A 16,452-nucleotide genomic window follows, 5' to 3' on the forward strand; every position below is an offset into this window, starting at 1 on the left:
TTTCCTTAATGATTTAGGAAAAAAAAACGATCTAGTTTTTATTATTTATTTAATTTGAATATTTTTTATTAAAAAATTATAACTATTACTATATTATATGTATAATTTTTTTTATATATATTATATATATAAAAATAAACAAATTGTTACTTCAGCTGTTAGAAAATAATTTATAATCAAAACATGTTCCTTATTAGTTATTCACAAATACTTGTGCCAATATAAAAATGAAAATGATAAAGTGAAAACGTAAATTCGTCTTTACTTCTAATATTTTATGTACTGATAGGATAGATTTATTGTATCTTGGATAGACATTTTTATGAATAAATATGATTGCATTATGTATAATTTTTTTAGTCTAATTTTGTATTTTTAGTTTTAAAAACTTACTTTTGAATATGAATATGTCATACACATACACCAATAACTCGATAGTTGATATTAATTTTATTGAATAAGAAATGATAATACGATTCTTACGTTCATTTACTCATAAACTGACTACTGTTAGTTTTTAAAAAGATTCAAAGCAGTTCTTTTTTATGTAACAAGTAGGTACTTGTTATCATCCAGTCTTCTATCTCTTATTTACTATAACAAACAGGCGTGTCAGTTGATTCAAAATTCTGACCAATTAGCCGTAAGTCATAACCTTGACTATACCCTGTTCCAAAAGAGAAGACACCAGGCGGCCACAGACAAAACCGGTTTTGCTACGTAAATCTGGTGTCTTCTCTTTTGGAACAGGGTATAGTCATCGGTATGTTCAGAGACTTTTGTTAACACAAATTAATTGGACTCCAGTTTCTATTTCTCTTTGGATTTGACATAAGGGAGGAGCCGCCTAATTATGAATAAATATCAATTGACTTTGTATCCCTTTACGCTCGAATATTTCAGTAAAAGTTTCCCAGATTTTTAATAGCCTTTTTACTCCAAATAAAAAAAAAAAAAACTTAAAAACTAAAGAACCTGAAAATTAAGAATTAATTTCTATGGTCTATGAAAGTTACTTCAAATACAAATTTGTATAGGAACTTAAACCTAAAATAAAACCTTGGCATCAGAATGCTAAACTTATGGGAGACCATGGTTAACCCAACACTGTAAACACATTATCGGCCTAAAAAAAGAAAAATCTTGGCTACGCCATTGATGCTTAAACTGCTAAGACGCAACCGTCTGCTTTTTTTGGTAAAGTATTGATTTACCATAACATTTCGTGATCAAATTGTACACATTTTTAAATCAAACGATTTGATCATAGGAGGAACAAGGAAAAATAAATGATAAGTACAAAATAACATCTTAGGCAAATAAAAAGGTGTCAAGTGGGTGTCGCTCTGCTGTACAGTACGTTACTAGTGGGTCACTGTAATGGATTGTAGGTATAAGAAAAACGATTCTGAATGAAGACGGTCAAATATGATATTACTGATATTACTAAGTATATTTGATGATATTATTGTGAACAAAGTAATTTATATAATATTACCTTTTTACTCGGAACCTTGTACTACATTATCACACTTTTTGATCCAACAAATAAAATGTATAAATAAAATGTTATACATTTTTAACTATTAAGTAATTTGTAAATTCTCAATTTGATCAATTTCGTTAAAATTCGAACTTTAAATGCCTTTAAAAACGGATTTTTAATATTTTTCAACTGCTATTGTAACAATATACCTGAAGTCTTGAATTAAGCCGTGATCCCATGGCGCGAGGCTTGGTATTGCGCGGTATTGTTCACGCGACGTGGGATCAGTTTGCTCGGCGCGGCTCGCGTCTATCCAAAAATTGTCGGTTTTTGGTACCCAAGTCAAAGGAAATCATTCGCGCTCGTTGCTCGGCTCGTGAAACCAGTCCAACGCGTTCCCACGGACTAAAGGGGCTCGTGTGTATTTCACTATTTTTTTTTACCTTTTTTCGAATATTTTATTTATTTATTTTTAAATAACACGGAGTGGTCAAATGAACTAGTCTTAGAATTTATGGATCTGTATGAACAAGAACCTATCGTATCTGGAATCCAAAATACTCACAACACAAAATTCGCAATTCCGTACATGATTCGTGGGAAAATATTTCAAAAAACCTCAGTGTACCATGTTCAATAAGTGACTTAAAAAAGAAGAAAGATTCGTTGATGGCCACATTCAGGAAACTCGTTAACAAAGTTAAAGCAAGTAAAAAAACGGGTTCGGGATTAGATGACATCTACAAAACTAACTGGTTCGCATACGAAGCAATGGCCAAGTTTCTACATAGCGAGAACCAACCTAATACCACCAAAAGTTCTGAGGTAAATGTATTCAGATTAAATAAATAATAATAAACATACCTACTTAGTAATAATATTATATAGATACACATATTTATTGAATATTACTCTAAACATCAAATATTAATTAACAATAATTAAATATACCAGACTTTCTTACACAAATTATAATTATGCTTTAAAAATTGTTTTGCCACGGAACAGCACCGTTCGTCATAAAATATTCTGTGAATAATTCTCTGACTAATTCTTTCGCATCGCTTGGTGACCTACTGGGCATTCTACGAATTGGTAAGAACGATGCTTCGTTATTGTGGTTTTGACGCCATGACCCTGGAATAATTTCGCACCATCTTTTTCCGAGTCAAATGTTCCTTGTGGACAATAACTGGAAGACGAAGTTTTACTTTTTCTTAAAAAATTGTGCAGCAATGCACAGGCCATTGTTATATTGGTCACTTTTCGGGATTGAGTAACATTGAACGTCTGAATACTCTAAAAACTGATGACATTATAGTATTATACCAAAGGCATTCTCTACCACTCTTCGTGCCCTAGATAATCTATAATTGAATAACCTTTTTTCATAGCCCTTGTCATAAACACCAGAATAGGGCTTCATCATATGCTTATTTAGAGCAAATGCGCTATCCACTACGAATAAATATGGTAACATATTGGTCTTGGCAGGAAGCGGTTCATCTGCTGGAAGCATAAACTGTTCATGCTCAAATTTTTTCCCATAAATCTGTGTTTCGATATACACCACAATGTTCACGATTTTTGGCCCAACAAATAAAACTTTATTGATATTTATAGAAAAAAAACTAAAAAAATTGAATACTGACAATGTCCGTAAACAGGTCAAAAAGAGTCAAAATATTTTCAAAATGTCACGGTATATAGAAAATGATAATATAAACATTCAGTAAAACTTTCATGCATCGACAGTGGTTCGTTTTTGGTTTACAACAAAATAAGAAAATCGCTACATGAGAAATCGAATGAATATCCAATGTTATAAAAATATGAACATCAAACGCTCATAAAAATTTAATTTGACTTTCTCATAGACATTTTTTTTTTTTTTTGATAAAGGTAGATAACCTTATAAGGAATCTTGTATTACGATCTAAAATCTTAGATTTAAAAAGAAAAAATTTTCTAATTTTTGTTATTTTTACGTATTTTGTCAAGATTTGAACTTGTATTCTTATAAAAAAAAAATTGTGACTACATTTTTAATATTTTCCAAATATCGTTGTACCTAAAAAATACCTTTCAAGGTCTAATGAATCAAATTAAGAATGCATAGGCATTGATTAAATATACATTATATATTAACATACATATATTTAATCAATTAATGACATAGGTACCTATATTTAGCAAAAAAAAAGTGTGCTTATTGCTTTGTTAATAAACTTTTTTCATGTGATCGAAGTAAGTGCGTAAGGCGACTATGACACCGCGGTAAAACAAAATATAATCTTAAAAGATACCTACCTACACATAGGTACCATATATTTCACATTTATACAAATTTATTATTCAATGTGTTCATGTATAGGTAAGTATATTACCAATACTATCCTGAGTGAGTATATCAAATAATTAATTAATAAATAAGGTTCTATAATTTAAATGGCACTTGAATGAGTACTTTTACCGAAAACTCTCGAATTGTTCAGTTGATCGAATGAAAATAGAACGACACAGTAATAATAATAATAATAATAATAATAATAATAATATGGTCGTTCGTCGGTGCATGTTGCCGTGCCAACCATAATATTAAACAGTAAATACAATATTATCATTGTACACTATGGCTGTGTTATGTGTACAAACATTGCAGCCATTATAAAACTTGTATAATATATTAATTGTGATATTGCAATCTAACACGACTTTACAGTTACATATTCTAAATATTACAATCATCGATGGAAAGTTATAAAATCTTGGAACGGATCGGGGAAGGAACTCACGGACAAGTGGTCCAAGCCATGGAACGGTCTACTGGTCAAATAGTGGCTATTAAGTGCGTACGATCATCGGACAAAGCGTCAAAGAACTTACTGCGCGAAATCGAATCACTGAAAGCGCTGGATTCCGATTACGTTTGTTATATAAATATTAAAAACCAGCCAATGGTCGATTGGTGTAGGTGGAGATTGGTAGAATGGAGCTTAGTAGTCCCTCGAATAATAATTTACAAACTCTAGGGCCCAGACAATTTGATCATTATTGTTATGGCAGTTTAACTTGATTTTAGAAAAACGTTTTCAATAAATTGGATTCTTTCTGTTTTCGATTTACACGACATTAATATTATCAAAATTATAAAATTAATTTATGATAGGTAGGTATTTGTGGCAATCCCTTAAGGGAATAAAAATATTTAAAACATTGATAATCGAGGACATGGGATGCTGTGAGTATTTGTTTGCTCCCCTCCCGTTAAAGGTTCGACTAAATCTCCGTCTACGTGGCAATGTACTTTAGATAAAGCAATAAAATAGGAACTTAAAATATTTGCCATTTTTCAGGTTGTAAAGTTGTTGGATCATTTCTGTCACAGTTTCAGTTTCTATTTGGTACTCGAGTTCGTGGCGTCCGGTTTGCTAGAGATGTTGTACGACGACGACATATGGCTCGACGATTTTCATCTGAAAACATACGCTCGTATGCTCCTCACCGGTGTAGTGCATATGCATGCCACCAATATCGTGCACAGGGTAATAGCCAATATGAAGAGTCGCGGGAAAAATAATACATTTTTTCCAGTACCTACCTATTTCTAATTACCTATATATTGTAATTTCCGTAACACAATTAACAATTATTTTTATTAGAATTAAAAATTCACTTCATAAAATATAGGTAGGTACTCCAAATCTATACGACACTGAAATTTGAATATTACTGAAACACACCGGAAAGTGGGGTTAAATGTGCGGGACTGAAAGTATTTTATATAGGTATACCTATATATCTCTAATCGCAATATCTTAATTTTAATCAAGTTATAAATTTCTAAAGGAAATTCTTTAGAAAAATGCCAACAAATATCATAAATCCAATAAAACCCAGGTGTGCAGAGTGTGCATCGCGCCATCGCACGTGATATATTGGAGACCCTCAAAAGTTCTATTGAGTAATGACTCGTGTTAAAATTATTAAAATTATTAAAATATTAGGTTTTTATTTTTACATCAATGGATTTTAACGCTATCGCCACCAACACCAAATGATTTCAGATTATTTAAAGATGTTATAAAAAAATCAGCGGACAATGATTCATACTTAAACTTCGGTATAAACATTTTTTTTTTATGATTAAGTCTACATTTTAGTTTGCCGATTTTTTTTATTAGTTTTTGTGAAATGTATTAATAAAGGGCCTCAAGAAATTGGTTTGCAACACGGTCCACGATTTAAGATAGTATGGTTGCCCATCGACTGTTCTATTTTAAATCGTTGTTTGCACACGGGGTGCACAGGCCTCAATAGTAGTCGTCTAATTACGGCATTGATTCGCGGTATCTATAGGTACCTACCGAAAATTATTAATTAATAATTATACAAATTTTTTTAGCATTTTGTTTAATGAACAAGAATATAGATATTTTAGCTAAAATTCAGTGGCAATTATTGTCATTGCAGAGGTGTACAAAATAAAAGAATAGAATAGAATAAATGATAGTAGGTAATGATTTATACAATTTATTTGTCTATTCGTATAGTGTCAGCGATTAACATTTACACGATGTACCTAGTGACGCTGAGTTTCATATTTTGGAAATTTCTATTATCATTATGTTAATTTATTTTAATTATTGACGATTTTAAATACTTCGATATTATATAGTAGGTATATAGATAGGTAGGTATTAAATATTAATATTGATAATATTTATACAAATTATTTTTAGTTTTTTTTTTATACCTAGCGCTTTTGTCATCTTATATTGGCGCAAATGATACATACATATGTAATATTTACGCCTTTGGCGCTTACGCCCTTTTTAGTCATTCGATAGGTGTCTAGTTCCGTGCCATACCTGTACTATTTTCCATTTATTATTATAACTTTTGGGTTCCAAAAGAAACCTTGGGTATAAGTTTATGTACCTATGACTCAATTACTGTATACAATTATTAATACAATTAATTTTCATAGATATATAATATATATGTCAGTTTTTTCCTACTAGATTCCTCGTGCACTCGGTGCACAGAGTTTGTTTTGATCATTTGTATTCTGCACGTCTCGTGCTTCATGCCTACGTCCTCTATACAATATATTAGTTTTATAATCTTGTCGTGTTCATTAGGATCTGAAACCGGCGAACTTACTGATAAGTTCCGATGGCGTCTTGAAAATAGCGGATTTTAGCTTGAGCCGTCTGCTGCTGACGACCGCCGTGGGCGACGATGATCAAAACGACCGATGTTACACAGGCCAAGTAGCTACGCGCCGATACCGAGCACCCGAACTCTTGTTTGGCTCTGTCCACTACGACCAGTCAATCGATATGTGGTCTGTCGGTTGCATTTTAGCAGAGATGCAAATGAAAACACCTTTATTCTCGGTTAGACGATTTGTTCGTTTTTTTTCAAACACTTAAAACTTCAGTGCTGCAGTTCAGCAGGAAGTACCGCGGGGTTATTGTGAATCCAATGCCTTAAAATTCTTCGACATGTGCATTTCTTTTTAAAACAAATTTTACTAATCAGTAGCATAATGTTGATGACAGTGGCGGCTCGTGCCTGTGTGCCTAAGGGCACACAGGCACGCAGTTGGGTAATTAGGAATTTGGTTTGGGGGGGATATACGTTTTTAGCAAACATGAATGGTTATCACTTATTATCAATATTTTGATCAAAATGTTAGCAGTAAAAAATAAGTTTTGGGTGGGGGGATCTATCCCCCTTATCCCTCCTCCTAATTAAGCCCCCGCGGAAACGTGCCCCATTCAAAATTTTGAATAAAAATAAAGAACTTAAATTAAACTCAAACATCAGATGTAATAATTATTATAACCGGAGTCAGTATAACATAGCAAATTGAACGCTCGGCAGATTATATTTAGCTGTTGGTTTAAAAATGAGCGAATTGACCTCTTATACAATTTAAAGATAAAATTATTATCATTTTTTTTTTTAGATTTTAGTTTTAAAGCAAGTTATGAGTATTTTAAAATGCACAAACAATTTGCCAAACATGATCTGCTGAGCATATAATTTGCTGTGTAATGCGTTTGTAAGACAGAGAGAATGCATGTGGGTGTAGCGTTCTTCTAAATATAATATATTAATATACTCATGGCTTATACAGGTTGTCAAGTGAGGATTTGTTTCCTGAGATAATGAATAAATCATAAATCTGTTTTATTTATTAGACTCACAGACGCTACACATATTTGATTGACGTCAATAACATATGCGGGTGTAATACATACCTATTACATTATCACCAGTGAATAAATAAATTATAATTTTAAAATCATCATTAGAGGGGAGGGGTTTCAATATTTATGCTCTTTATCCTGTGAACCCCGTGAAGCCGCCACTGGTTTATGAGATCAGTTATTTTTGACTTGTGTATCTCAATATAATTTTTTCAAATCATTTAACTCTTCACAGTTGACCTCTGTTTCCAAAACATAAAATATTATTAACATTTATTACAATTTTAGGGAGATTCTGACATGGAACAGATTGCCATCGTTGTACATAATTTAGGGACTCCAACTGACGAAACATGGCCAAATAGGAATGAAATGCCAGATTATAATAAACTGAAGTTTACACACTGTAATCCAGTACCAACAAATGTATTGTTGCCTGATATTGATGAACTGTTAGTTGATCTAGTGGGAAAATTAATTTTATACAACGCTGATAAAAGATTAAATGCACAAGAGGTACTTATCAATTATTTTTTTCTTTTAAATTAGGTACTAATTTAGTATTAAACCATTATAATTTAAACTAATCAAGAAATTTGTAAAGTAAAATGTCTATTTCATTAAATTATTAGTACCACAGCAAGTTAACAAATTAAATACTGTTACTAAAATAATTTATTTTTAATTATTCTAGGCATTACTGCATCCTTATTTTTTTAACGAACCGTTGCCATGTTTAGAACATCTAATGCCAAAACCACCAAATGATCATAGACAAAAACTTTCGCCCAAACCAACTGAAGTGATTGAAAGTTTGGATAAAAATTTTAGTTGTTTATATACAATACTTGATGAGACGTTGTAAATTTGTAATTACCTACATAATATTTTTTAGAACATTAAATCAATATAATAAAACTAAAAAACATTGATTCAGAGTAGTTATTATTTTATTATTACACATTAGAAAAATATAAATGCAAATTATTTATTACAATATAGATAGAAATAAGAAAACTAAAAAATAAAAAATAAAATGGTTAATAATAATAAATAAACACTTCTGAAAAAATAAATAAATATAATATATTTTTCATTGATTGAAATCTATAATATTGGCAAAAACATAAACCTAATTGTTATTTAATAATAATAGGACACCATTCATCTGTGAGTGCAATATTTTCATTTTTGGATTTTACTTCATTAAAAAAAATATCTATTGGTTAATTAACAATTCTAAAATAAATAAATAAAAATAAATAGTCAAATAGATATATATATAATATATTTTAATAATTGTAGACTTTTAACTTGTAGTACCAGATTAAATGGGCGTAACATTCCAGATTTTTGTATTGCAGTCTTGTCCAACCGACACTATAGTTTCATCATCCAACCACAATACACGTGTAATTTGACTTTGTGGATGAGCATCTAGAATAAAAATAAAATATATATATCATCTTATTTAATAACACCACAAGCATGATGTGAATTAAAAGCTTTAATACTGACTTTTTATTATTGTATGTTTGTTGGGTGAAGTAACGCTCCATACAATGATAGTAGTGTCCAAACTTCCACTGGCTACTTGTTTTGAATTAGGTGACCAGGCCACACTGTTAACACGTGCAAGATGGAAGCCCCAATCTTGTTTATGCGCCAGCTAAATTATAAAAAAAACAAGATACAAAATTATTGAAAGTCAATAAAAAAACAATATTATATTATATTTCTTACCGACTATCCAATTGTAAAGTAAAGAATAAAATCAAAATAAATAATATAGTGGCTGTTTCAGATTTAAGGTATTTACTTTACTTACATTGAATTCGGGCACTTTGTATAAAATGACTTTTCTGTTCGCGTCACTTGCTACCAAGTACTCTCCATCTGGTGAAAATGAACAGTCTGTAATTGGTCCTAAGTGATCACACTCCGCGACAAATTCCAAATTGTAAGTGGATTCATTAATTTTGTATACGTGCACCTAGGATTACTTATCGATTAAACCATGACAAACATTGTGTGTTGTGGATGAATACACATACTTTATTATCTAAAGCTCCTCCGACTGCAACATAACCAGCGCCTGGACTAATAGCAACAGCAGAAGGTTCATAGTCCACAGGCAAATTAAATACTTTTTTTTCGTTTTTTAATACTATTATCTAACATATAAAATGTTTATATTATAAATACTATTATTATGCTCATTAATATGTTCTGTATAACCTCTTTAATCGTAACCGTGACAATCACATTACTGTTAAAGTCCATTCCCCTTGGTTGAGCATTTAGTTTAACTTGTAAGTCTGTGTACGAATTGGATTTAACGTCAACTTGCCTAAGGCTGTCATCAATTCCACATGTATACAAATAATCATTATCCAGTTTCATTCCATTGATTTGATTTCCATGACCAACACCTTTTACTCTATCATTTTCACCTAATTGTATTTAACAGTAATTAATAATAATTATATTTTTCTCAACTGGAAGAAATAACAAAATATAACTTTTCAAACATATTATTTTATATTCAAAATTTTAAAAAATTTATAATCTCAATAGTTACCGTTTGCAGCATTCCAGTTTGTAATATTGCCATCATGGGAACCAGTATAAATAGTACTACGATCTGGACTTAGTGCCAATACTGTAATTGGTTTATTATGACCCTAAATAATTATTATAATTATAAGTGTATTGCTTTTAGAATAAGTTAAAATTTTAATTAATAATAAAACTTCCAATGTCTTGAACTTTTTTTATGGAAAGTTACTACCTTTAAACATTATAAATGGTAATTTGAATTACCTTAATGATTCGTATGGGTTTCTCAGGATTGTTGACATCTAGGTAAGTAATAAAGCCATTAAGAGAGACAGTTAATAAATAATTTCCTTGCCACAAACAAGAAACCTATTAAAATATACAAAAAATTATTATCTTAATAATTTATCTAATAAAAAAAAAATCTCAAACCTGTTGATCCTCTACTTGGTTTCCTATCACAAATTCACTAACAACAGATTTTGTTTCTACATCCCATAGCTTACAAGTTTTATCGCCAGAAGACGTTAATAGACGTGTACTGTCTGCACTCCAAGCAACCTAACATATTTCAATGTTACGTAAAAAAAAATTGTTAAATATACATTTTTTTTTAATGTTGAAAGTTTCTTACTCCATAAACTCCTCCTTTGTGTGCTGGACTACCAATTTCAGACACAAGGTCAGCATTAGTACCTTCGTACAAGAACACTTTACCGTCAAAACCTGCTGAAGCGAAGAAATTACCATTGGGTGAGAAACGTACTGCCTGAACAAATCTCGAGTGATCCTGTAATGTACAAAGTTAAAGAGTTAGGTAGACTTTATTCCAATAAAATAAAATATATCAAGTTAAGTAAAGATAAAATGTACTTGTTTGGTCATCTTGAACTTGAATGGCGGACCTTCAAAAACACCAATTGTGTTGTCTTCACTACCAGTCACAATTCTAAATGGACGACTAGGCCGAAAATCACATGAATTAATTGGTTTAGACTGACCCGTTATTTCACCAACTGAAGTACCAGTTTCTGCCATAAATACATGACCAAATCTATAAAAAAAAATTGTATAATATATTTGAGAAAAATATAGAAAATACTATACAAAAATCCATAAAAGCATAAAAAATTAAACGATCCAATGTACCTCTCTCGGCCTTCACCAACAACTACCATCCGTTGATTGTCTGGAGACCAAGATATGTCTTTAATTGGCCCTCCAAATGGATGGAACTCATTTTTAAGAATATGTTCTTTATTCACAGTATCCCAAATCCTTATTTTGCCTGATTGATCTGTAATTTTTACGTTTTATTGATCAAATGTTTAATTTTTTTAAATATATTTGATCTCATACCACCAGATGCAATGTAAAATCCACTTGGGGAATATTTGGCAACATTTACAGCACAGGAGTGTTCAGTGTACACATCCGATATAGCCGGGTTCTTGACAATAAGTGAAACAAACAAAACACAAATTAATTAACCGTTTATTGACAATAAACAAAATACACAGGCTCACCTCAATGTCACGTATAATGACACTGTTACCGTTTGTGTAGAGAAAATTTTTTCCCTTAGGATCGCCGCCCAAAACGATCGGCTGCCCTCTTTGCGTACGTGGTAGTGTTGAGTATATGTACTCTATAATCAAACGACAAAATTATATTTCGGTCACTTGTTACCAAAAATCTATCAATTACGATGATGATTTGTGCTGATGACTCACTGTTAGAATAGGACATTGTGTATAATGATACTGTAGGTAGTAAGTAGAAAATTAAGCACTTATAATTAATAATTCAGTAAATGATGAGTTGACACCGATTTCTAGTGTAACGGACCTATTAAGTGAAGAAAAATAAGAAAACAGAATAATAATAATAAAACTATTTAATAACGATACGGCGGGGCTGTTTGTTGTTCGTAAGATATTTTAGTGTATAAAATGCAAAATGTAACTCTTTTTCTATCGCAGACTACAGAAACCTGATACGTCTGAACTCTGAATGATGATGATAAGCATATTATTATTACAAAGATAACTGTACCGACTGAGTCGACCAGGATTACCATATAAGGAATAGCAAATAATTTATTTCGTGTAATTTTAAAACGATGATAAATTATTATTGTTTGTCACGGTGCAGACTGCAGACTTATTGTGGGCATAACTCAACGACTGCAAAGGACATAATTCTACGGTGTATGTGGCCGAGTAGAGAAAGTTGCTTTACTTTGATCTTGAAAGCACAACTTACTGTAGACAGTGTTCAGAGATTGTAGCTCGCTAATTTATTGATTTCTTATCATGGGATGTTTCCACAACGGCACAAAGGTTAACCATTCTTATCACATGCGTCGGCCGGACCGGAATACTGTATGGTCGATGGGTTCCTTAATAATATAATAGTAGTTACTAATCACTATAGTTTTTGGTTAATAATATTAAATATTTGTTCATTTGGTTCAAATTTTGCACTTATATATTGTAATATTACCTATCTTTAATCATGGTTCTAAACTACCAATTTCCGACTGACAATCACTACGAAAATTCGATACTATTGAACTAATTGTAAATAGTTAGTGGTTATTGAATATTGATTATTTTGGTGGAAACGCGTTGTATCTCCGTGTTAAGGGAAACTATTCTTAAATACTCTGCATTCTGAAGATTATCTTTGACGAGTTTGACATCACATATGCACTTGTCCTCTCAGACCTGTCTAACAATCACCCGATCGCGTAATATAACATAATTAAATTATCCGTGTACCGTTGTAAGTTTATTTTTAATATTTTAATTTTCTAGCAAGTAAAAAGTTTGTAATATTAGAATTAAAAAACAATTCAAAATTGCTTAATAAATCATAGTCAACGTAACATGTTGAATCTGAATATAAATTTGTGTTACTAACTTGTAAAGCACAATACAAAAAGAAATTATTTTGTAATGTTAAATGAAATAGTAATAATTAATAATAATATATCAGATATTTTATTATATTAGTAATGTAATTGCTAAATGTTACAAATATATTGCTTATTTAAATAATTATCATACAATAAGTATTGGACCATTTAGTTGAATACTTTATAGTGATGCTTAAAGCTTATAATAATAATACAGATCAAAAGATTTAGATATATTAGAGTTCATAAAAGGGAACAATATTATACAATCAGATCTTAAATACTTATAAATAGGTGTATAGTAATAAATTATTATTTATGAGTTTTTTCTGAACTGTAATAATGAATATAATTATGATTGTTTGATTCTAATAATCATGTTAAACAACTTATGGCTTACAATCGTTTTTCATTGTACTTACTTAACTATGCATTTTATATTTATTGGAAGCACTTGGTACATATAAATTAGTTATTACATTTAATTTTTATGAATAAGTCACATAGGTCAAGCAGAAAAATATATAATTAAATATACGTTGCTCGAAAAAAAAATAAGATACTAATCAGACAATTATTATGTAAACAAATATGTCAGTAAAAACAAAATAAGATTAAAATATTTATAAAAACAAGATCATCAATAAGGTGTTTGGAGATTTAAAAAAAAAATATAGGATACAAGTCGACATTTCTATGTTCTTATTTTGTCCTGTCAGTGAAAACAAATATTTTCTCTCAATAATTTGTACGTCAAATTAGCAGTATATAACACTACCATTTAAAGTACATTATAAGTACTTTTCAACTATCCAGTATAATCAAAATTCTTCCAAAGTTCTAACACACCAAATTTCAGTAGCCAGCAATTGTCTTGATTATACTAGATTATATGCACCCTAATTGAACAATACTGATCTTTTAAAAACTTTTTCAAAATAAACAGAAATCTAATGATTAAATTATTTAAGGATACTATCAGTAAATGAGATTGTAATTTTAAAGGCCTTTATTGGAATACACGATAGCTGGTGGGTTCTTGCAATTGCTCACTATGTCACAGTATGCAGTATTCTCGTATTTCTCCAATGTGCTTAATTTAATGGAGCTGAAATAAGACATAATGGTTGAACATAAAAAACATAAATTACCTTCAATCATAATATACCTGAACTGAGGAAACAAGGCACACGCAGTTGGCACCATACCAATCAGACTGAAATTAAAAAAAAATTCATATTTAGTTAAATTTACATGTTCCAACCAGTATAATTGTTACATATATATATATCATAGTATAATTATAATTTGATGAGTTTATATGGATAGTTTTATGTAAAAATATAATACTTACAAACAACCAACAGCAAGTGTTTGAAATGGAGCATGGATCCATGTATTACGCTTGAACCATGTACTTTTGTTTTCAAGTTTTTCCATTATGACAGGCAGCAATACTAAAAATAATGAATGATAAGAAAAACATAAATATACTTAAATTTTTAAAATTATAAATATTTATTGAATTACCCATTCCAGGTGCACACATAACAATTCTTGATACTATTACTTGAGATATTCCTTTAGCAGCAGCTAACTAAAAGCAACCAATATTTTGAAATTGTATTTTGATAGTAAGTAATAAAAATATTATTTTAGGATCTAATGTGTTACCTTAGAACATCCAACTCTATTTTTATCAGCATCATAAACATCTACACCTTTTAATAATTCAGTCTGGCGCATTAATGGTATGTTCACACAATTGGCTGCTGCAACCGCGGCAAATGGAACATATCTCTAAATTATTGATCAAATTAGGAACATTTCAATGCTTTGAAAAATTATTGATAGTTTACTTGAAAAAAGGGTGAAGCGTTATTTGTCAGATATTGCTTGAATTTTATGGATGTTACACAAGCAGCTATTGTTGCTGAACCGTAAGCTGTGCCCATTTGAGTTTGGCTCAAAGGAGAGTTAGCATTTCGATTGGTATAGTTAACTAGAGCATTGAAAGACTGATTAATCCATTGCCAAAACACCACAGCCGGAACTGTCCTTGTAAATTAACAAAGTGAAATAAATATTAACTACCTGTACATTACATAATTTTAAATTTTAATTATGGCATACTTATAAAAAGACAACATTGCTCCAGTAATAGCCATACCCCCGGGTACCTGAAAGCACATTCGACCAAATACATTTTGTTTTTGTCCAGTATCTGGGTGAAAAGAACTTTCATAGATCTGTTTAGCAGCCAACAGTTGTTCAGTAGTTGTCCCAGGTGGAAGTGTACCATTTCTGTAAAAATGTGAAACATTTTAAAATTCAATTAAGTTTTTAAATGTCTAATAAGTTATGACTTATACTATTATTCTCCATTACTACTTACAAATAGGATGAACGTAAAGACTTGGCTTCTTCAAGCTCTTTATCAGTTTTTAAACATAACATAGGGTTTGTCACCCAAAAGTAATAATGCCACCGTCCGACATACGTAGTTTGATCCCAAGGACATTTTCCATTTCAAAAGGCGTGTTCATGTATAAATGTATATTTATCTATTAAATTATTCTGAGCAATAAAAAAAAAAAACAACAAATATTAATTGATTTTTTTAATAGAGCCCAACACTCACTAAACTTATTAATTATTAAATTATTACCAAAGTACAACTTAACAATACCTAACAAACCAAACAGAAAATCAGAGTCAATAATTGTTCACTGTTGTCTAAAAATGTTCAAAATAAAATTGTGTGAGACGGTATGACGTGTATTTTAAAATATTTACAAGTAGGTATCAACGTCCTAAACTATAATTAACGTCGATTGTGTTTCAGACTACCAAAACAATCATAATTGTACGTTATGCATTGTATGATAATAATGACGAGTCTTAGACAGTTAGACGTATGGTTTGGCTAAAAACAAATGTGAAATTCGTAGAATAAATTTGATCGAATTAACATCGTGGGATGTATTAATATATTATGTAAACATTAAGTTATTAAAAAAAACCCAGACGAATGGACAATGAATGAATAACTCGTAACTACTAACTCGACCAATCGGAATCCTAAATGGCTAAATCAATGACCTAAATGATAAAATAATCATTAAACACGCAATTCTGACCGAAAAAAAACGGCTATAGTTTTTTTATGGGTGAGTAGGGCCCGAGGTGGGCACCGTGACAGCTGCAGCTCATCGCACGTCATATATTATTATTATTATTACCTTTGAGTTTTGACAAATATTATT

The 16,452-nt window shown here is 30.6% G+C and overlaps 3 protein-coding genes across 5 annotated transcripts; 1 reads left to right on the forward strand and 2 right to left on the reverse strand.

Moving 5' to 3' along the window:
• The first annotated feature begins 4,068 nt into the window (after nt 1–4,068).
• On the forward strand, nt 4,069–8,623 carry LOC100164539 (cyclin-dependent kinase 20-like). The gene is made up of 5 exons (XM_001943007.5): nt 4,069–4,413; nt 4,843–5,031; nt 6,631–6,888; nt 7,996–8,223; nt 8,402–8,623. The coding sequence occupies exons 1-5, from the start codon at nt 4,237–4,239 to the stop codon at nt 8,570–8,572; spliced, it is 1,023 nt and encodes a 340-aa protein (XP_001943042.1). The 5' UTR covers nt 4,069–4,236; the 3' UTR covers nt 8,573–8,623.
• Nucleotides 8,624–8,639: 16 nt separating this feature from the next.
• LOC100161865 (actin-interacting protein 1) lies at nt 8,640–12,283 on the reverse strand. Of its 3 annotated transcripts, XM_008188040.3 has the most exons (16): nt 12,000–12,283; nt 11,793–11,914; nt 11,626–11,716; nt 11,416–11,563; nt 11,140–11,320; nt 10,901–11,056; nt 10,699–10,827; nt 10,531–10,635; nt 10,289–10,391; nt 9,946–10,160; nt 9,762–9,881; nt 9,536–9,700; nt 9,451–9,453; nt 9,226–9,376; nt 9,031–9,144; nt 8,818–8,946 (listed from the first exon to the last, which is right to left on the reverse strand). In XM_008188040.3, the coding sequence occupies exons 1-15, from the start codon at nt 12,013–12,015 to the stop codon at nt 9,035–9,037; spliced, it is 1,815 nt and encodes a 604-aa protein (XP_008186262.1). In that variant the 5' UTR covers nt 12,016–12,283; the 3' UTR covers nt 8,818–8,946; nt 9,031–9,034. The 3 variants fall into 3 exon arrangements, with proteins under 3 accessions (XP_003246675.1, XP_001943831.2, XP_008186262.1); XM_001943796.5 differs by having other exon boundaries at nt 8,644–9,144; XM_003246627.4 differs by lacking the exon at nt 9,451–9,453 and having other exon boundaries at nt 8,640–9,144; nt 12,000–12,282.
• Nucleotides 12,284–13,248: 965 nt separating this feature from the next.
• LOC100162446 (sideroflexin-2) lies at nt 13,249–15,759 on the reverse strand. Its single transcript, XM_008188042.2, has 8 exons — nt 15,582–15,759; nt 15,320–15,490; nt 15,046–15,244; nt 14,861–14,986; nt 14,717–14,783; nt 14,541–14,643; nt 14,355–14,402; nt 13,249–14,294 (listed from the first exon to the last, which is right to left on the reverse strand). The coding sequence occupies exons 1-8, from the start codon at nt 15,641–15,643 to the stop codon at nt 14,186–14,188; spliced, it is 885 nt and encodes a 294-aa protein (XP_008186264.1). The 5' UTR covers nt 15,644–15,759; the 3' UTR covers nt 13,249–14,185.
• Between the last annotated feature and the right edge of the window lie 693 nt (nt 15,760–16,452).

The sequence above is a fragment of the Acyrthosiphon pisum genome, chromosome A1, assembly GCF_005508785.2.
Source record: "Acyrthosiphon pisum isolate AL4f chromosome A1, pea_aphid_22Mar2018_4r6ur, whole genome shotgun sequence".
NCBI lineage: Eukaryota > Metazoa > Arthropoda > Insecta > Hemiptera > Aphididae > Acyrthosiphon > Acyrthosiphon pisum.

Excerpts from the sequence above, each read along its gene's own strand:
- LOC100162446 (XM_008188042.2), bottom strand. The coding sequence starts at position 15,643 with ATGTTATGTTTAAAAACTGATAAAGAGCTTGAAGAAGCCAAGTCTTTA. Across the intron at positions 14,784-14,860 it reads ATAGAGTTGGATGTTCTAAG|TTAGCTGCTGCTAAAGGAAT; the intron begins GTAACACATTAG and ends GGTTGCTTTTAG. Across the intron at positions 14,644-14,716 it reads TATGTGTGCACCTGGAATGG|TATTGCTGCCTGTCATAATG; the intron begins GTAATTCAATAA and ends CATTATTTTTAG.
- LOC100164539 (XM_001943007.5), top strand. The coding sequence starts at position 4,237 with ATGGAAAGTTATAAAATCTTGGAACGGATCGGGGAAGGAACTCACGGA. Across the intron at positions 5,032-6,630 it reads CCACCAATATCGTGCACAGG|GATCTGAAACCGGCGAACTT; the intron begins GTAATAGCCAAT and ends CGTGTTCATTAG. Across the intron at positions 6,889-7,995 it reads TGAAAACACCTTTATTCTCG|GGAGATTCTGACATGGAACA; the intron begins GTTAGACGATTT and ends TTACAATTTTAG.
- LOC100161865 (XM_001943796.5), bottom strand. Across the intron at positions 11,717-11,792 it reads TCATTATACGTGACATTGAG|AACCCGGCTATATCGGATGT; the intron begins GTGAGCCTGTGT and ends CTTATTGTCAAG. Across the intron at positions 11,564-11,625 it reads ATTTTACATTGCATCTGGTG|ATCAATCAGGCAAAATAAGG; the intron begins GTATGAGATCAA and ends TAAAAATTACAG.